The sequence below is a fragment of the Pristiophorus japonicus genome, chromosome 1 (genome assembly GCF_044704955.1).
Source record: "Pristiophorus japonicus isolate sPriJap1 chromosome 1, sPriJap1.hap1, whole genome shotgun sequence".
Classification (NCBI taxonomy): domain Eukaryota; kingdom Metazoa; phylum Chordata; class Chondrichthyes; family Pristiophoridae; genus Pristiophorus; species Pristiophorus japonicus.
Window position 1 is genome coordinate 117,227,515 of NC_091977.1, and position 22,179 is coordinate 117,249,693.

General features: G+C 42.1%; 1 protein-coding gene and 1 long non-coding RNA gene across 2 annotated transcripts in view; one reads left to right on the forward strand and one right to left on the reverse strand.

Moving 5' to 3' along the window:
• LOC139265549 (guanine nucleotide-binding protein G(q) subunit alpha) overlaps positions 1–21,494 on the forward strand; it is a 285,119-nt gene extending 263,625 nt beyond the window's left edge. The window contains exon 7 of the mRNA XM_070882620.1: positions 17,650–21,494. Coding sequence (XP_070738721.1) covers positions 17,650–17,840 — 191 coding nt within the window. The 3' untranslated portion in view covers positions 17,841–21,494. The remainder of the gene's footprint in view (positions 1–17,649) is intronic.
• The window catches only part of LOC139265574 (uncharacterized), a 72,258-nt gene that overhangs the window by 11,781 nt on the left and 38,298 nt on the right, over positions 1–22,179 (reverse strand). The window lies entirely within an intron of this gene.

The following is a 22,179-nucleotide window of genomic DNA, read 5'->3' on the forward strand; positions in this document are numbered from 1 at the left end:
CCCCTGAAATGGCCCACCAGGCCACGCAGTGGTAACAAACCACTACGAAAAACAATAATAAGAATAAAACAGGATGGACCACTCGGCACTGGCTACGGACACGACAATGGCACACCCAGCCCAGTCGACACTGCAAAGTCCTCTTCATGAATATCCGGGGACGTGCCAAAATTGGGAGAGCTGTTCCACAGACTAGTCAAGCAACAGCCTGACATAGCCATACTCACAGAATCAGACCTTTCAGCCAATGTCCCATCGGCAGGACAGACCCACCAGAGGTGGCTGTACAGTAGTATACAGTCAGGAGGGAGTGGCCCTGGGAGTCCTCAACAATGACTCCGAACCTGATGAAGTCACATTGCTTAAGGTCAAGCATGGGCATGGAAACCTCCTGCTGATTACCACCTACCGCCCTCCTCAGCTGATGAATCAGTACTCCGTTAAAACATCACTTGGAAGAAGCACTTAGAGTAGAAGGGGCACAGAATGTACTCTGGGTGGAGGACTTCAATGTCCATCACCAAAAGTGTCTCAGTAGCACCACTACTGACTGAGCTGGCGGATTCCTGGAGGACATGGCTGCCAGACTGAGCTTAAGGCAGATGGTGAGAGAACCAAGATGAGGGGGAAAATGTATTTGACCTCATCCTCACTAATCTACCTGTCGCAAATGCATCTGTCCATGACAGCATTGGCAGCAGTGACCACCGCACAGTCATTGTAGAGATGGTCCCGTCTTCACACTGAGGACACCCTCCATCGTGCGGTGTGGCACTAGTACTGTGCTAAATGGGATAGATTCAGAACAGATCGAGCAGCTTAAAACTGGGGATCGATGCAGCGCTGTGGGCCATTAGCAGCAGCAGCAGTATTGTATTCCATGACAATCTGTAACCTCATGGCCCAGCATATCCCTCACTCTACCATTACCATTAAGCCACGGGACCAACCCTGGTTCAATGTGGAGTGCAGAAGAGCATGCCAGGAGCAGCACCAGGTATAACTAAAAGTGAGGTGCTAACCTGGGGAAGCTGGAACACAGGACTACATGAATGCTAAAAAGCAGAAGCAGCAGGCTATAGACAGACCTAAGTGATCCCACAATCAGCAGATCAGATTAAAGCTCTGCAGTCCTGCCACATCCAGTCGTCTGAAATGATGGTGGACCACTAAACAGCTTACAAGAGGAGGAAGCTCCATGAATATCCCCATCCTCAATGATGGCGGAGCCCAGCACGTGAGTGCAAAAGACAAGGCTGAAACGTTTGCAACCATCTTCAGCCAGAAGTGCCATGTGGAAGATCCTTCTAGGCTTCCTCCTGTGGTCCCCACCATCATAGAAGCTAGACTTCAGCCAATTTGATTAATTCCACATGATATCAAGAAACGGCTGAGTGCACTGGATGCAGCGAAAGCTATGGGCACCGACAACATCTCGGCTGGCGTGCTGAAGACATGTGCTCCAGAATTAGCCACACATCCAGCCAAGCAGTTGCAATACAGCTAAAACACTGGCATCTATCCGACAATGTGGAAAACTGCCCAGGTATGCCCTGCCTCCAAAAAACAGGACAAATATAATCCAGCCAATTACTGCCCAATCAGTCTATTCTCAGTCAAATGTTGGAAAGTGTCGTCGACATTGCTATCAAGTGGCACTTACTCACCAATAACCTGCTCACAAATGCTCAGTGTGGGTTCCACCAGGACCACTTGGCTCTAGAACTCATTACAGCCTTTGTCCAAACGTGAACAAAAGAGCTGAATTCCAGAGGTGAGAGTGACTGCCCTTGACATCGGCAGCATTTGACCGAGTGTGGCACCCAAGGAGCCCCAGTAAAACTGAAGTCAGGGGGAATCCGGTAGACACTTGGGAGTATGACATTATAGCCATTACAGAAATATGGCTGAAAGAGGGGCAGGTTTGGCAGATCAATATTCTTGGCTACAGGATTTTTAGACAAGATAGAGAGGGGGGTAAAAAGTGGTGGGGGGGTGGTTGCGGTACTGAGGTACTGATTAAAGAAACTATTAGTGTTGAGGAGGGATGATATGTTAGAGGGATCATCAAATGAGGCCACATGGGTCGAATTGAAAAATAAAAAAGGGGTGATCACACTGCTGGGCGTGTATTATAGACCCCCAAACAATGGGAGGGAGATAGAGGAGCAAATATGTAGGCAAATTGTTGTGAAGTCTAAAAACCATAGGATAGTAATAGTAGGACATTTTAACTATCCTAATATTGATTGGGACAAATTTAGTGTGAAGAGCATAGAGAGTGCAAAATTCTTGAAATGCATTCAAGAGAACTTTTTGAGTCAGTATGTAGCAAGCCCAACACGAGAGGGGGTGGTCTTGGATTTAGTTTTGGGGAATGAAGCTGGGCAGGTATGAATGGGAGAGCATTTCAGTGCCAGTGACCATAATTCAGTCAGATTCAAGTTGGATATGGATAAGGACAAGAATAGGCCTGGAATAAAAGTTTTGAATTGGGGAAGAGCTAATTTTGTTAAGTTAAGGAGTGATTTGGCCATACTGGACTGGAAACAGCGACTTGTGGGTAAATCAGTGGCTGACCAGTGGGAGGCATTCAAGGAGGAGATCTGGAAGGCTCAGGCCAAACATGTGCCCTTAAAGAAAAAGGCTGGGAAAAATAATTCTAGAGCCCTCTGGATGTCTCGGAACTTAAAGGGGCGGATTAAGAAAAAAAGGGACACTTATGTCATATACCAACGGCTAAATATTTTAAAAAAACAATCTTTAGAGGAATATAGGAAGAGGCAAAATTAAAAAGGATATTAGGAATGCTAAGAGAGAGCACGAGAAATTCTTAACCAGTAAAATTAAGGAAAACCCTAAGATGTTCTATAAGGTAGGGCCTATTAGAGACCATGAGGATAATCTTTGTGTGGAGGCAGAAGACATTAGTAGGGTTCTGAACGAATACTTTGCATCTGTTTTCACAAAGGAAAGGGGCAATGCAGATACTGCTATTGAGGAGGAGTGTGATATTCTGGATGAAATAAATATAGTGAGAGAGGAGGTATTAAAGGGTTTAGCAACTTTGAAAGTAGATAAGTCCCCAGGCCCAGATGAAATGCACCCCAGGCTGTTGAGCGAAGTAAAAGAGAAAACAGCAGAGGCCTTGACCATCATTTTCCAGTCCTCTTTGGATCTGGGCATGGTGCCGAAGGATTGGAAGACTGCTAATACCCTTGTTTAAGAAGGAAAAAAGGGATAGGCCAAGTAATTACAGGCCTGTCAGCCTAACCTCAGTGGTGGGAAAATTATTGGAAAAAATCCTGAAAGACAGGATAAATCTGCATTTGGAAAGGCAAGGATTAATTGGGGACAGTCAGCACGGATTTCTGAAGGGAAGATCGTGTTTGACTAACCTGATTGAATTTTTTGAGGAGGTAACCAAGGGGGTTGATATGGGTAGTGCGTACAATGGTAGTATATATGGACTTTAGCAAGGCTTTTGATAAGGTCCCACATGATAGACTGGTCATGAAGGTTAAAGCCCATGGGATACAGGGCAAAGTGGCAAGTTGAATCCAAAATTGGCTCGGAAGCAAAGGGTAATGATTGCTGGTACCTCCCCAGAGTCCAGAGAATTTTGGTAGATTATAACGAATGCATCTGCTATAACTTCCGCCATCTCTTTTAATACCCAAGGATGCATTTCATCAGGACCAGGGGACTTGTCAACCTTGAGTCCCATTAGCCTGTCCAGCACTACCCCCCTAGTGATAGTGATTATCTCAAGGTCCTCCCTTCCCACATTCCCGTGACTAGCAATTTTTGGCATGGTTTTTGTGTCTTCCACTGTGAAGTAATTGTTTAAGGTCTCAGCCATTTCCACATTTCCCATTATTAAATCCCCCTTCTCATCTTCTAAGGGACCAACATTTACTTTAGTCACTCTTTTCCGTTTTATATATCGGTAAATGCTTTTACTATCTGTTTTTATGTTTTGTGCAAGTTTACTTTCGTAATCTATCTTTCCTTTCTTTATTGCTTTCTTAGTCATTCTTTGCTGTCGTTTAAAATTTTCCCCATCTTCCAGTTTCCCACGAACCTTGGCCACCTGATATGCATTGGTTTTTAATTTGATACTCTCCTTTATTTCCTTGGTTATCCGTGGCTGGTTATCCCTTCTCTTACCGCCCTTTTTCACTATAATATATTTTTGTTAAGCACTATGAAAGAGCTCCTTAAAAGTCCTCCACTGTTCCTCAATTGTGCCACCATTTAGTCTGTGTTTCCAGTTGACTTTAGCCAACTCTGCTCTCATCCCAATGTAGTCCCCTTTGTTTAAGCATAGTATGCTCGTTTGAGAAACTACTTCCTCACCCTCAATCTGTATTACAAATTCAACCATACTGTGATCACTCATTCCGAGAGGATCTTTTACTAGATCATTTATTATTCCTGTCTCATTACACAGGACCAGTTCTAAGATAGCTTGCTCCCTCAGTGATTGCCTGCTCCTCCACAGAGCGTGCGGTTGAAGACCCCGCAGACGACGATCTTTGATAAATCACTGAATCGATGAGATCTTCCCCTTTTATGCTGTAATATTGCTGTTTAAAAACCCTCGAAAAAGTTAAGCCTTGTTCAGTGAGGTGTAACTGGGTTTTTAACAGTGTACTCAGTCATAATTACTGCTGAACAACCTCTCTGGCCCTGAAAAACTAATTTTATATTTGTGAATATAGAAAAAAAAGAAAATAGATGCAGGAGCAGGCCATTCGGCCCTTCGAGCCTGCACCACCATTCAATATGATTGATTGTCACATTTTTCCATTATGATAAAAAAAAATCCATATTTTAAAAAAATGTTTTTATATTATTTTAGCTTCTATTCACATGTGTAAGTGCCAAACTTTATTTCACTGTAAAATTTATAAAAAGTGAAGGATAATCTGTATTTCACTTCCTGGTTTACTGTCTGAGAATTCTTCAATGTGATTGGCTGCTGAGCCTGCGTGATGACATCACTGTTGCTAGATGCTGAAGATCCCCTGGACACGAAGCCAGAATCAAATTAATGTCGGGAAAGATGAAATCAACACCAGAGAGATCGGTAGATCTTTGTGGGCAGCTTTCTTGGGTACGCATTTGAAGTGCTATAACCTACAGGTCTACGGACCAAGTGCTGGAAAGTGGGATTAGGTTGGATAGCTCTTTTTCGGCCGGCACAAACATTTGAATGGCCTTCTGTGCTGTAAATTTCTCAGGTTCAGTGGTGAGCACTATCACTTTTCTGCTGTTGTTTCATTGTGTGGCTTACTTACTGTGAACTGATTGGGTAAGTCCACTTCTCTTTGAAGAAACCCAATAACCCAGATGAACACTCATGTGCCACTGGTTTCTTCTAACCTTCAAACCCCACATTTTAGGATCTGATAGTCACTCGCACTTACGATTGTATCTATTAACCTTTTCATGTTGGCTGAATTCTAACTCTTCATTGTAGAACCAGGCTGATTTCGATGTTTCTACGGTATAGTTTCTCTTTTACGCTATTCACCAGTTTTTGTAGGGTTGTTGTAGAGGGGGATGAATTTGTTGGTGAATCTTTGAAATTTACAGCACAGAATGAGGCCATTTGGCCCATCGTGTCTGTGCCGGCCGTAAAAGAGCGATGCAGCATAATCCCACTTTCCAGCGCTTGGTCTGTAGCCTTGCAGTTTGCAGTACTTCAAGTACATATCCAAGTACATTTTAAATGTGATCAGGGTTTCTGCCTCTACCACCCTTTTAGACAGTGAGTCCCAGATCCCAGCCACCATCTGGGTGAAAAAAGTTCTCCTCAGCTCTCCTCGAATCATTCTATCAATTACTTTAAATCTATGCCTCCTGATTATTAACCTCCCTGCTAAGGGAAATAGGCCCTTCCTATCCAATCTGTCTGGACCCCTCATAATTTTATATACCTCCATTAATTCTCCCCTTGGCCTCCTCTGTTCCAAAGGAAAAAAAGTAAAATTTCCAGTCATGGCAACACCCTCGTAAATCTCCTCTGTACTCTCTCTAGTGCAATCACATCTTTCCTGTAGTCTGGTGACCAGAACTCTAGCTGTGGCCTAACTAGTGTTTTATAGTTCAAGGGCATACAATGTGGCCAAGACTAGTGGGAGGCTAGAGGATTGGGAAATTGTTAAAAGTCAGCAAAGAATGACTAAAAAAAAATGATGAAGAGACGGAAGATATATCATGAAAGTAAACTAGCACGAAATATAAAGACAGATAATAAGAGTTTCTACAGGTACATAAAAAGGAAAAGAGTGGCTAAAGTAAATGTTGACCCCCTTGAGGATGAGACTGGGGAATTAATAATGGACAACAGGGAAATAGCACAAATGTCAAACAAATATTTTGTATCGATCTTCATGGTAGAAGACACTAAAAACATCCGAATAGTGGATAATCAAGGGGATATAGGGAGGGAGGAACTTAAAACAATCACTATCACTAATGAAGTAGGACTTGGTAAAATAATGGGACGAAAGGCGGATCAGTCCCCTGGACTGGATGGCTTACATCCTAGGGTCTTAAAGGAAGTGGTTGTAGAGATAGTGGATGCATTGGTTGTAATCTACCAAAATTCCCTGGATTCTGGGGCGGTCCCAGTGGATTGGAAAACTGCAAATGTAACGCACCTATTTAAAAAAAGGAGGCACGCAAAAAGTTATAGACCAGTTAGCCGAACATGTCGTTAGGAAAATGCTGGAGTCCATTATTAAGGAAGCAGTAGCAGGACATTTGGAAAAGCATAATTCAATCAAGCAGAGTCAGCATGGTTTTATGAAAGGGAAATCATGTTTGACAAATTTGCTGGAGTTCTTTGAGGATGTAATGAGCAGGGTGGATAAGGGGGAACCAGTGAATGTGGTGTATTTGGATTTCCAGAAGGCATTCACTAAGGTGACACATAAAAGGTTACTGCACAAGATAAAAGCTCATGGGGTTGGGGGTAATATATTAGCATGGATAGAGGATTGGCTAGCTAACAGAAAACAGAGAGTGGGGATAAATGTGTCATTTTCTGGTTGGCAAACAGTAACAAGTGGGGTGCAGCAGGGATCAGTGCTGGGTCCTCAACTACTTACAATCTATATTAATGACTTGAATGAAGGGACCGAGCGTAATGTAGCCAAGTTTGCTGTTGATACAACGATGGGTGGGAAAGCAAATTGTGAGGAGGACACAAGGCTAAGTGAGTGAGCAAAAATGTGGCAGATGGAATATAATGTGGGAAAATGTGAAGTTATCCACTTTGGCAGAAAAAATAGAAAAGCAGATTATAATTTAAGTGGAGAAAATTTACAGAGTGCTGCAGTACAGAGACCTGGGGGTTCTTGTGCATGAAACATGCAGGTTCAGCAAGTGATCAGGAAATGGAATGTTGACCTTTATTGCAAGGGGGATAGAGTATAAAAGCAGAGAAGTCCTGCTACAACTGTGCAGGGTATTAGTAAGGCCACATCTGGAGTACTGCGTACAGTTTTAGTCTCCATATTTAAGGATATACGTATTGGAGACTGTTCAGAGAAGGTTCACAAGGTTGATTCCGGAGATGAAGGGGTTGACTTATAAAGATAGGTTGAGCCTATACACAATGGAGTTCAGAAGAATGAGAGGTGATCTTATTGAAACATATAAGATAATGAGGGGGCTCGACAAGGTGGATGCAGAGAGGATATTTCCACTCATAGGGGAAACTAAAACTAGGGGACATAGTCAGAATAAGGGGCCACCCATTTAAAACTGAAATGAGGACAAATTTCTTCTCCTGAGGGTTGCAAATCTATGCAATTCTCCGCCCCAGAGAGTCGTGGAGGCTGGACCATTGAATATATTTAAGGCGGAGACAGATAGATTTTTGAGCGATAGGGAGTAAAGCGTTATGGGGAGCAGGCAGGGAAGTGGAGCTGAGTCCATGATCAGATAGCCATGATCTTATTGAATGGCGCAACAGGCTCGAGAGGCCAAATGGCCTACTCCTACTCCTAGTTCTTATAGAAAATAGGTGCAGGAGTAGGCCATTCAGCCCTTCTAGCCTGCACCGCCATTCAATGAGTTCATGGCTGAACATGCAACTTCAGTACCCCATTCCTGCTTTCTCGCCATACCCCTTGATCCCCCGAGCAGGAAGGACTTCATCTAACTCCCTTTTGAATATATTTAGTGAATTGGCCTCAACTACTTTCTGTGGTAGAGAATTCCACAAGTTCACCACTCTCTGGGTGAACAAGTTTCTCCTCAACTTGGTCCTAAATGGCTTACCCCTTATCCTCAGACTGTGACCCCTGGTTCTGGACTTCCCCAACATTGGGAACATTCTTCCTGCATCTAACCTGTCTAAACCCATCAGAATTTTAAACGTTTCTATGAGGTCGCCTCTCATTCTTCTGAACTCCAGTGAATACAAGCCCAGTTGATCCAGTCTTTCTTGATAGGTCAGTCCCACCATCCCTGGAATCAGTCTGGTGAATCTTCGCTGCACTCCCTGAATAGCAAGAATGTCCTTCCTCAAGTTAGGAGACCAAAACTGTACACAATACTCCAGGTGTGGCCTCACCAAGGTACTGTACAACTGTAGTAACACGTCCCTGCCCCTGTACTCAAATCCCCTCGCTATGAAGGCCAACATGCCATTTGCTTTCTGAACCGCCTGCTGTACCTGCATGCCAACCTTCAATGACTGATGTACCATGACACCCAGGTCTCGTTGCACCTCCCCTTTTCCTAATCTGTCACCATTCAGATAATAGTCTGTCTCTCTGTTTTTACCACCAAAGTGGATAACCTCACATTTATCCACATTATACTTCATCTGCCATGCATTTACCCACTCACCTAACCTATCCAAGTCACTCTGCAGCCTCATAACATCCTCCTCGCAGCTCACACTGCCACCCAACTTAGTGTCATCCTCAAATTTGGAGATACTACATTTAATCCCCTCGTCTAAATCATTAATGTACAATGTAAACAGTTGGGGCCCCAGCACAGAACCTTGCGGTACCCCACTAGTCACTGCCTGCCATTCTGAAAAGTACCCATTTACTCCTATTCTGTGCTTCCTGTCTGACAACCAGTTCTCAATCCACGTCAGCACACTACCCCCAATCCCATGTGCTTTAACTTTGCACATTAATCTCTTGTGTGGGACCTTGTCGAAAGCCTTCTGAAAGTCCAAATATACCACATCAACTGGTTCTCCTTTGTCCACTTTACTGGAAACATCCTCAAAAAATTCCAGATTTGTCAAGCATGATTTCCCTTTCACAAATCCATGCTGACTTGGACCCATCATGTCACCTCTTTCCAAATGCGCTGCTATGACATCCTTAATAATTGATTCCATCATTTTACCCACTATTGATGTCAGGCTGACCGGTCTATAATTCCCTGTTTTCTCTCTCCCTCCTTTTTTAAAAAGTGGGGTTACATTGGCTACCCTCCACTCCATAGGAACTGATCCAGAGTCAATGGAATGTTGGAAAATGACTGTCAATGCATCCGCTATTTCCAAGGCCACCTCCTTAAGTACTCTGGGATGCAGTCCATCAGGCCCTGGGGATTTAGCGGCCTTCAATCCCATCAATTTCCCCAACACAATTTCCCGTCTAATAAAGATTTCCCTCAGTTCCTCCTCCTTACTAGACCCTCTGACCTCTTTTATATCCGGAAGGTTGTTTGTGTCCTCCTTAGTGAATACCGAACCAAAGTACTTGTTCAATTGGTCTGCTATTTCTTTGTTCCCCGTTATGACGTCCCCTGATTCTGACTGCAGGGGACCTACGTTTGTCTTTACTAACCTTTTTCTCTTTACATATCTATAGAAACTTTTGCAATCCGCTTTAATGTTCCCTGCAAGCTTCTTCTCGTACTCCATTTTCCCTGCCCTAATCAAACCCTTTGTCCTCCTCTGCTGAGTTCTAAATTTCTCCCAGTCCCCGGGTTCACTGCTATTTCTGGCCAATTTGTATGCCACTTCCTTGGCTTTAATACTATCCCTGATTTCCCTTGATAGCCACGGTTGAGCCACCTTCCCATTTTTATTTTTACGCCAGACAGGAATGTACAATTGTTGTAGTTCATCCATGCGGTCTCTAAATGTCTGCCATAGCCCATCCACAGTCAACCCTTTGAGTATCATTCGCCAATCTATCCTAGCCAATTCACGCCTCATACCTTCAAAGTTACCCTTCTTTAAGTTCTGGACCATGGTCTCTGAATTAACTGTTTCATTCTCCATCCTAATGCAGAATTCCACCATATTATGGTCACTCTTCCCCAACGAGATTGCTAATTAATCCTCTCTCATTACATAACACCCAGTCTAAGATGGCCTCCCCCCTAGTTGGTTCCTCGACATATTGGTCTAGAAAACCATCCCTTATGCACTCCAGGAAATCCTCCTCCACCGTATTGCTTCCAGTTTGGCTAACCCAATCTATGTGCATATTAAAGTCATCCATTATAACTGCTGCACCTTTATTGCATGCACCCCTAATTTCCTGTTTGATGCCCTCCCCAACATCACTACTACTGTTTGGAGGTCCGTACACAACTCCCACTAACGTTTTTTGCCCTTTGGTGTTCTGCAGCTCTACCCATATAGATTCCACATCATCCAAGCTAATGTCTTTCCTAACTATTGCATTAATCTCCTTTTTAACCAGCAATGCTACCCCACCTCCTTTTCCTTTTATTCTATCCTTCCTGAATGTTGAATACCCCTGGATGTTGAGTTCCCAGCCCTGATCATCCTGGAGCCACGTCGCCGTAATCCCAATCAGATCATATTTGTTAACATCTATTTGCAGAGTTAATTCATCCACGTTATTGTGGATACTCCTTGCATTAAGACACAAAGCCTTCAGGCTTGTTTTTTTAACACCCTTTGTCCTTTTAGAATTTTGCTGTACAGTGGCCCTTTTTGTTCTTTGCCTTGGGTTTCTCTGCCCTCCACTTTTCCTCATCTCCTTTATGTCTTTTGCTTTTGCCTCCTTTTTGTTTCCCTCTGTCTCCCTGCATTGGTTCCCATCCCCCTGCCATATTAGTTTAATTCCTCCCCAACAGCAATAGCAAACACTCCCCCCCTAGGACATTGGTTCCGGTCCTGCCCAGATGCAGACCGTCCGGTTTGTACTGGTCCCACCTCCCCCAGAATCGGTTCCAATGCCCCAGGAATTTGAATCCCTCCCTGCTGCACCACTGCTCAAGCCATGTATTCATCTGCGCTATCCTGCGATTCCTACTCTGACTAGCACGTGGCACTGGTAGCAATCCCGAGATTACTACTTTTGAGGTCCTACTTTTTAATTTAGCTCCTAGCTCCTTAAATTCGTTTCGTAGGACCTCATCCCTTTTTTTTTTACCTATGTCGTTGGTACCAATGTGCACCACGACAACTGGCTGTTCTCCCTCCCTTTTTAGAATGTCCTGCACCCGCTCCGAGACATCCTTGACCCTTGCACCAGGGAGGCAACATACCATCCTGGAGTCTCGGTTGCGGCCGCAGAAACGCCTATCTATTCCCCTTACAATTGAATCCCCTATCACTATCGCTCTCCTACTCTTTTTCCTGCCCTCCTGTGCAACAGAGCCAGCCACGGTGCCATGAACTTGGCTGTTGCTGCCCTCTCCTGATGAGTCATCCCCCCCAACAGCACTCAAAGCAGTATATCTGTTTTGCAGGGGGATGACCACAGGGGACCCCTGCACTACCTTCCTTGCACTACTCTTCCTGCTGGTCTTCCATTCCCTATCTGGCTATGTTGAAGCATAAACTCCCTGCTCTTATATTCTATGCCTCGGCTAATCAAGGAAACAAACCCGTATGCCTTCTTAACCACCTTATCTTGCTGTGCTGCAAAATTGTGCGATCTGAGGACATGCACACCAAGGTCCCTCTGTATTCCTCTATACTTCTTAGTATCCGACCATTTATTGTGTACTCGTTTGTTAGCCCTCCCCAAATGCATTACCTCACACTTCTCCAAATTTTCAATTTCCCACTTTTCTGCCCACTTGACCAGTCCTTGATATCTTCCTGCAGTTTAGAAACATGGAAAATAGGTGCAGGAGCAGGCCATTTGGCCCTTTGAGCCTGCACCGCCATTCAATAAGATCATGGCTGATCATTCACCTCAGTACCCCTTTCCTGCTTTCTCTCCATACCCCTTGATCCCCTTAGCTGTAAGGTCCATATCTAACTCCCTCTTGAATATATCCAATGAACTGGCATCAACAACTCTCTGCGGCAGGGAATTCCACAGGTTAACAACACTCTGAGTGAAGAAGTTTCTCCTCATCTCAGTCCTAAATGGCCTACCCCTTATCCTAAGACTATGTCCCCTGGTTCTGGGCTTCCCCAACATCGAGAACAATCTTCCCGCATCTAACCTGTCCAGTCCCGTCAGAATCTTATATGTTTCTATGAGATCCCCTCTCATCCTTCTAAACTCCAGTGAATAAAGGCCCAGTTGAACCAGTCTCTCCTGATATGACAGTCCAGCCATCCCTGGAATCAGTCTGGTGAATCTTCGCTGCACTCCCACAATAGCAAGAACGTCCTTCCTCAGATTAGGAGACCAAAACTGAACACAATATTCCAGGTGAGGCCTCACTAAGGCCCTGTACAACTGCAGGAAGACCTCCCTGCTCCTATACTCAAATCCCCTCGCTATGAAGGCCAACATACCATTTGCCTTCTTCACCGCCTGCTATACCTGCATGCCAACTTTTAATGACTGATGAGCCATGACACCCAGGTCTCGTTGCACCTCCTCTTTTCCTAATCTGCCACCATTCAGATAATAATCTGCCTTCGTGTTTTTGCCCCCAAAATGGATAACCTCACATTTATCCACATTTATACTATAATCTGCCATGTATTTGCCCACTCACCTAACCTGTCCAAGTCACCCTGCAGCCTCTTAGCGTTCTCCTCACAGCTCACACCGCCCCCAGTTTAGTGTCGTCTGCAAACCTGGAGATATTACATTCAATTCCTTCATCTAAATCGTTAATGTATATTGTAAAAAGCTGGGGTCCCAACACTGAGCCCTGCGGCACTCCACTAGTCACTGCCTGCCATTCTGAAAAGGACCCTTTATCCCGACTCTCTGCTTCCTGTCTGCCAACCAGTTCTCTATCCACGTCAGTACATTACCCCCAATACCATGCGCTTTGATTTTGCACACCAATCTCTTGTGCGGGACCTTGTCAAAAGCCTTTTGAAAGTCCAAATACACCACATCCACTGGTTCTCCCTTGTCCACTCTGCTAGTTACATCCTCAAAAAATTCCAGATTTGTCAAGCATGATTTTCCTTTCATAAATCCATGCTGATTTGGACCAATCCTGTCACTGCTTTCCAAATACGCTGCTATTTCATCCTTAATGATTGATTCCAACATTTTCCCCACAACTGATTCAGGCTAACCCGTTTTCTCTCCCTCCTTTTTTAAAAAGTGCTGTTACATTAGCTACCCTCCAGTCCATAGGAACTGATCCAGAGTCGATAGACTATTGGAAAATGATCACCAATGCATCCACTATTTCTAGGGTTACTTCCTTAAGTACTCTGGGATGCAAACTATCAGGTCCCGGGGATTTATTGGCCTTCAATCCCATCAATTTCCCTAACACAATTTCCCGCCGAATAAGGATATCCTTCAGTGCCTCCTCCTCACTAGACCAACTGTCCCCCAGTACATTCGGAAGGTTATTTGTGTCTTCTTTTGTGAAGACAGAACCGAAGTATTTGTTCAATTGGTCTGCCATTTCTTTGTTCCCATTATAAATTCACCTGAATCCATCTGCAAGGGACCTACGTTTGTCTTCACTAATCTTTTTCTCTTCTCATTTATAGCAGATTTTGCAGTCAGTTTTTATGTTCCCTGCAAGCTTCCTCTCGGACTGTATTTCCCCCCTCTTAATGAAACGCTTAGTCCTCCTCTGTTGAATTGTAAATTTCTCCCAGTCCTCAGGTTTGTTGCTTTTTCTGGCCAATTTATATGCCTCTTCCTTGGTTTTAACACTATCCTTAATTTCCCTTGTTTGCCACGATTGAGCCACCTTCCCTGTTTTATTTTTACTCCAGACAAGGATGTACAATTGCTGAAGTTCATCCATGTGATCTTTAAATGTTTGCCATTGCTTATCCATCGTCAACACTTTAAGTATTCTTTGCCAGTCTATTCTAGCCAATTCACCCCTCATACCGTCGAAGTTACCTTTCCTTAAGTTCAGGATCCTAGTTCCGAATTAACTGTGTCACTCTCCATCTTAATAAAGAATTCTACCATATTATGCTCACTCTTCCCCAAGGGGCCTCGCACAACAAGATTGTTAATTAGTCCCTTCTCATTACACATCACCCAGTCTAGGATGGCCAGCTCTCTAGTTGGTTCCTCAACATATTGGTCTAGAAAACCATCCCTAATACACTCCAGGAAATCCTCCTTCACTGCATTGCTACCAGTTTGGTTAGCCCAATCAATATGTAGATTAAAGTCACCCATGATAACTGCTGTACCTTTATTGCACACATCCCTTATTTCTTGTTTGATGCTATCCCCAACCTCTCGACTACTGTTTGGTGGTCTGTACACAACTCCCACTAACGTTTTCTGCCCTTTGGTATTCCGCAGCTCTACCCATCCAGGCTAATGTCCCTCCTTACTATTGCATTAATTAATTTCCTCTTTAACCAGCAACGCCACCCCGCCTCCTTTTCCTCTCTGCCTATCCTTCCTAAATGTTGAATACCCCTGGATGTTGAGTTCCCAGCCTTGGGTCACCCTGGAGCCATGTCTCCGTGATGCCACTTCCATCATATCCGTTAACTGCTGTCTGAGCAGTTAATTCGTCCACCTTCGTTTACAGCTATCTTCCTCACTATCAACCACGACCAATTTTCTTAATCATGCCCCCGACATTGAAGTCTAAATCATTGATATATACATCAAAAAGCAAGGGACTTAGTACTGAGCCCTGTGGAACCCAACTGGAAACAGAGTTCCAGTTACAAAAACACCTGTCGACCATTACTCTTTGTTCCTGACACTGAGCCAATTTTGGATCCAACTTGCTACTTTCCCTTGGATACTAGAGGCTTTTACTTTCCTGACCAACCTGCCGTGTGGAACTTGGCAAAGGCCTTGCTAAAATCCATGTAGACTACATTAAATGCGCTACCCTCATCAACCCTCCCAAAAAATTAAATCAAGTTAGTCAGACACGACCTTCCCTTAACAAACCCATGCTGATTGTCCTTGATTAAGCCATGCCTTTCTAAATGATTTATACTGTCCCTCAGAATTTCTTCCAACAATTTGCCCTCCACCGAGGTTAGGCTGTAACTGGCCTGTAATTACTCTATCCCTTTCTCCCTTTTAAAATAACAGTAAATATTAGCAGTCCTGCAGTCCTCTGGCACCATGTCTGCAGCCAGAGAAATAGTCTCGATCTGTTGAGCTGTCCAGTATCTCATTTGATGTATTGTACCAGTCAATACGAGGCAATGGTTTGTGCTGGAACTGGTGTGCTTTTCGCAAGAGTGCCTTTGTAATTTTAACAGTGTTCTCTGCCTTGCTATTTGATTTTGATACATTAATGACCTGGTGATATGTCTGAATTCAATGTGCAAACTCATGCAGCTTCTTTGAATTAAATTGTGGTCTGTTGACTGATATAAACACTCAGTAATTTAAAAAAAATTTCTGTTACAAGGTAAGGAAACATTTGGGATTCTTTTAATAAATGATTATGCTGGGCATTGCCAGTACTGAACTTGAAAAATCTGTTCTAGAATAGTTAATTACCTCAATAACCTGATGAGACTTTGATCATTTCATTAAACCTAGTGGCCGGGATTTCTCCCCACGGGGCAGAATCGATGCGGCTGGGATAGGTGGCTGTTGAAAGCCCGCTCTCGCCTCGAACCCACTCTCTGGAATCTTCCCATGATTGGCCTTGTTAAGCCCGCACTGCGGGCTTCCTGATCAATTCAGAGGAAACCGGTCTGATGGCGTCAATTGATAACACGTCATCAGCCAGTTGGTTTCCTTAAAGGGAACATGCCTGCTATGGTTTTGACAGTTCTTCTGTCCGTGTCCTGCAGCATTGAGGAGCTGCAAACACTGAGAAGCGTTAAAAGGCTTAAAAGCAGGCACTTAAAATTTTACCAACTTTTTGACGGGTTTGCCATCCCTCGGGTTTCACACCAGGTAAGTGTGTCGGGTTCCCAGAGAATCTCTCTTGCTTTGGCTAGTTGACAGTTGCAGAAGTGGTATAAAAGCCACTCCAGGGACTTGAGCACAAAAATTTAGGCTGACACTCCAGTGCAGTACTCGGGGATTGCTGCATTGTCGGAGGTGCCATCTTTTGGATGAGACATACAACTGAGGCCCCTTGGACACTGCAGGTGGATGTAAAAGATCCCACGACATTATTTTGAAGAAGAGCATGGGAGTTACCCCCAGTGTCCTGGCCAATATTTATCCCTCAATCAACATAAGAAAAACTGATCATTATCACATTGCTGTTTGTGGGAGCTTGGTGTGAACAAATTAGCTACGACGTTTCCTACATTACAACAGTGACGACACTCCAAAAGTACTTAATTGGCTGTAAAGCGCTTTGAGACGTGAAAGACACTATATAAATGCAAGTCTTTTCTTGAAAAATATTCCATGAACTCTGCTTCGAGCGAATTTTTTTTATCTAACCTCCCCTTTTAATTATTTTTGTGATTATCCTAAATATCCTCCCACCCCCTAGTTACAAGCTCACCAATGAGTGGAAACAATCTATCACTACTTACCTTGTAACCCTTCATAATCTTGAAGACATCTATCAAGTCACCTTCTCGGCTCTAGTGCAAAAAGCCCCAACTTCTCAAGTCTCCCTTCACAATTATAACTCCCCATCTCTGGTAACATCCTGATGCTTCTACATTACACTGTTTCCATTGCTTTTATATCCTTTCTATAATGACATGCCCAATATGTCCAATTGTGGATCAACTAAACTCCTGTACAAATTCTCATTATCTCCTTGCTTTTTTGCTCCATGCCCCTGGACACAAACCTAAGGATTCCATTTTCCTTATGAATGAACTGTTAATCTATTGTCTTTGCTGGAGTTGGTGGGGGAGAGGGTGGCGGGGGAAATATTGTCCAATACACTTGAACACCCTGTTCTTCTTTATATAGTGGCAGGACATTGGTTTCATCTTTCATTGAAAGGATGGCATCTCTGACTGCAGCACTCCCTCAGTATTGTACTGGAGTGTCACCCCAGATAATGTGCTCCAGTCAGCATCCATTGTCACTGGAAACATGAATTGCAGAGCAAGTAGAAACCATTTTGTGGTTGGCTTTGCAGATTGTTTCAATTGTTTACTTATTCATGTGTAGAAACACTGATGAGGTGCATTCAAATCATTTAAAAGCTCTGATTGTCAATTTGGAAACATGAACAGTATGCACAGCTTTTAATTAGCTAAAGTTCGAGCTGTTCCACAGCCATCGTAACAGCTATATGTAAAAGACATTAAGACTATCTGAGAAACATTTAATTAACTAACCATGTGTCCTCTCATTATCTCATTAACAGGACCACAGCGAGATGCGCAAGCAGCAAGGGAGTTTATTTTGAAGATGTTTGTGGACCTGAATCCCGATAGTGACAAAATTATCTACTCTCACTTCACATGTGCCACAGATACAGAGAATATACGGTTCGTCTTTGCTGCTGTCAAGGACACTATCCTACAATTAAACCTGAAGGAATATAACCTGGTCTAGTATATTAACTGACCGAGAAAAAATAAGAGCAACTGTATTATCTGTGAAAATGATTTGCATAATGCTAATTTATTGCCATCCTGGACTCTCTGCTTCCACAGAGTTTTAGTAAATATTATGATTTTATTTAACAAAAATGGGGCAAAAGATGCTGACACACCTTTGCAGCACCAGTCCACTTTTTAGGCAAAACTTTGTGACTTCATGTAAAATTTTCAATTTTCGCTGTAAATTTCCATTTCTGTACTTGGAGGGTAGGGTTTTTTGCTTCTCCAAGCACACCCCTTCCTTTTCTTCTCCCTCCCTAAATGAATATTTGAGGTACAATGTCCTTTTTGTGATCTGTTCCTCTTACGCTCTGTGGTACACAGTTATTATGGTAATGTTTTGTTTGGCAGAAACCAAGCTGTCAATAGTATAACTATTGTACTATTTTTTCTGATGGATGAGAAGTATTGGTACTGTGATTTTTAAATTATTGATATGTATAATTTAAACATCAAGTTTCATACTAAACCAGCTGTCTTCATCTTAAGCTATAAAGATGGGAGCTAATTCAGCAATAGCTGATTGACATTATGACTCACCTGTAAATGTTGCCACACTTGGATTCCCAAAAACATGGATAGATGTAGGTAAGAGTACAATATTGAGAATGTTGTGTACTTGTAAAACAGTATATGGGGTTTGATTTTTATTTATTATGTGCCACTCTATTGCTATACTTGTTTTACTGAAAGATGCCAAACAAAATGTCATGTGCACTACATTTGCTGATTTTTGCAATCTCTGCATAGGTCTTCGTCCTTAGAACTGTAGCTGGAGACATCATTGAAATACTTACTTTGCTCCAGTGTAATTTTTTTTTTGAATTGGCTTTTAGTGAGGAGAGTTTTAATATTGCCACTCGTGGCATTTGTTTTGCTATTTTTGAATTTGTAATAGATAAAAATTACTTTACTCAAAATGCCTAAAATAATGTGGCTCGTATCACAGTAACTGCATTTGAACAGAAGATGAATGGTAAGTAAATAACATTGCAGCATTGGCTCCTTGGTTCTTCTAAAAACACATTTTGTTGGACATATGCCAAAATAAGTGAGAAAAAAACTGGTGCTCTTTCACATTGTGTAATATTTACCATTAGCTTTGTACTATTCTTTAACATAAGCTGATCAGTTTCCTGACCAATTTTGTATCTTAACTTTTTTACACATATGTTAAAGGTACTGTAATCATGTTTTGATAAAATCTTGTCAGATCCTTAATTTTAAACCAAAATGGTTTTCATTTGCCATAACCTCTTGGAAAATTAACCTGTATAATTACTTTTGTCCTACCGTAGAAGTGCTTTTCAAAATTTGGTCCTGGGTTTTCTTTTTTAAAAATGATGACAGTTTAAAGAGCAGAAATTTGAATGGATGCCACCGTGTTCCTTTAACTCGCTAGTTTGCAGCTTTGTTGCTCTTTGAGCTAATAGCACAGAAACTACAGATAGGTCAATGGTCAGTTAGCTAATTTAAAAGTCTCTGCACTGTTCATTGTCAAAGGTGGGATGTCTTTGTGCATGGTTTTCTGCTTTAAAAGAGTAGCTTTTGTTTCTATGGAGTACCAAAGTTAATGGTCAGTGATTGTCTCCCTTAACTCCTGCCCCTTCACCTAACATGCATTTGTGCTCCCATGGACAAAACTCCTATAATTTGTAAAACCTGGCTGTAGGTATAGTGTAATTATGAATGCTGTAATCATTTTGTGTGAATACGTATATATATATTATATATATGTACACACGTGCGCACACATCCATATTGGCTTTGTGATAATTTTGGCAGATTGAATGTGCTGTATTGATAATATGTATCTATGTATCTATGTAATTGTATTGTAAGTCTTATAGCTAATTCACATTTTGAATAGTGTTATTTACTTTTTTAAGAGAAGAGAATGTACATTTTTGCCAGTTTATTTCTCAGCTAGGGATCTTAAAAAATTGCCATTTTGGAAGTAAAGATAATTATCATACAGTGTGGTAGTCTGATTAATATGCATTGCCACATGGGTTTCTGATCAAAGAATTCCTTTTGATAAAATCTAAGTCCCTCCTTTCTCTCCCAGAAATAACTTTTTATGCAAAATTTAATCAAATGACTTGGCTCATGAAGTAGACAAATAGGCTTCAACGTTTCTTCACATCTTTGTGTGAAAAAAAGCAACATGCTATGGAGCAGTCGTTCTGAAATTAGAAAGAGCTTTAAAAACCAAGTTGTATTCTGGGGAATGCCATATGCCAATTTCTTGTTCCTGTAGTGCTTCTGATGGGATTGGTCACAGTTTATATTATACAGAATGTATGAATTACCAGTAAATACATCTGTAATTTGTGTTTCATGCCTTATGGAGGTAGAGTCAAGAACTCTGTGCCTCAAGCCGAAGCCTGAAACAATAGATGACCTCTTGACTTTGCTGAGATATATGTGCTGTGTTGGGTGTTCCAATTTGAAAGTTAGATGTCAGCTTTTACACTGCTGGTAATGTAGTGCCATTATCAATACAGTGTAATTAATTCCTATGAAAGGATAAAGACGTTATTTATACTGTCAATGTGAAGTAGAGCCAAATCAAGCAGCTACTTCCCTTTTACCAGTTCATGTCACCAACCGCGAACAAATAAATGAAGTTTGGCAAAGTTATGAGGATGGCCAGCTGCTTAGTCTACTGTTGTAACATCTAAACTTTTCTAATTGAACAAATTGTACAGATACAGTATGCTAATTTGGCCAACCAAAGACCTGCCTTCATTTTGTTTATTTTCACTGCTGTCAATTGGTCTTTCTGGGATTTCAGCATGTTGGCACTTCCAGAGGAGATAATGAAAGCTCTTAAGAATTTAGCTATTTTAATTGAAAATCGTGAATGGCACCATGGCTGCCGGCTCAATTCTACGTGCATAATGTAGAGTTGATGAGATCAAAATCAAACAGGATAGTGTGCCATGGTCACTTTCTTGTATTGCCAGATTATTTTAAATGCCAATGTGGTGAAAACTCTGGTAGGACTTGTATATTTAATTCCTGTTAGATAATCTTAACATGCAATATTTAAAAAATCATATATGCTGTTTTTAAATTGTCACTTAAATGCATGTATTGTCATTGTTTGGGGAAGGGAAATAGTTTTTGGAAAAAATGAATGTTGTATATTAATGCCCCAAATGATCTTGCTGGTTACAAATATAGTATTTTTTGGCCATAATTTTGTATTGGTTTCATTTGATGTCTCCTGGTTCTATGTTTCTTCTAAACTACTGTTCATGATACTGTACTGGGAATAAATTTTAATTCCACTGATTTTACTCTTCACTAAAAAAAAAAAATCATGTTATTATCCATCATGAAAGTCCTTAAGTTTTTTTATCCAGAACTTGACATTAATAATTGTCCATTAGACACTCCTGGGAGAAATTTGAAAAGTACCAATGTAGTAGCACAAAACAGACTGGCCCCTTTGTCATGGATTGTATATTCAATAAAATGGATACTTTGAATTTGTATTTCTCCACATGTTCATTTTAATATTAGTAGTCAATTAATTATTGCTATAAAAATTAGGCCCTTCCCAGTTTCACGGTTTTCAATAGAAAATGTGCACAGTATAAAAACAGATATAAAAGCAAATAAAAAGTTACATTTTCTGGTATTGTACATTCAACTTGAAACTAGTCTCTGCTTGCCATCATTTGTAATCATTTGCAGTTGTTTGACGCAGTTGACATTCAAATCTTTGAACTTTTCAGTTATTTACTGTGCATGTGCAAATCAGTTGTGTTGTGCAAAACAATGTAAATGAGGTCACAAGCAGATAGTGTCCAAAGCAAAGAAAAATGCTGAGCAGAACATGGCCCAAATGGGTAATGTTAACATTATCAGTCTGTAAAATGAAGCAGCAATAGAGCAAAAACAAATGTGTTCTTTCCTATTATAAAGAAATGGAGTGATTATCTGCATGAACATTTTTGTGTCCTGGACTTTGCCCCCTTTTGCACATGCCTGCTCGATCCAGTCACGCATGCGCAGTACGATATATGAGGAAGCCGGAAGTGCGGCTGAACCACGATACGTGTGGAGCTCATTGCCACTCGAGCCTGGAGCTGCTACTGGCTTATCTCCAGGACATTTGCTTAGAATATTGCTGTGATCATCTACACAAATATTTTTACGGCCTTTTGAAAGAGGAAATCGGAGGTTAGAGATAGAGATTGGGCCAAGAGAGAGACTGGACGGGGAGTGGCGGCGGGGTGGGGATTAGGTGGGGGGGGGGGGGGAAGGGAGCGAGTGGGGGA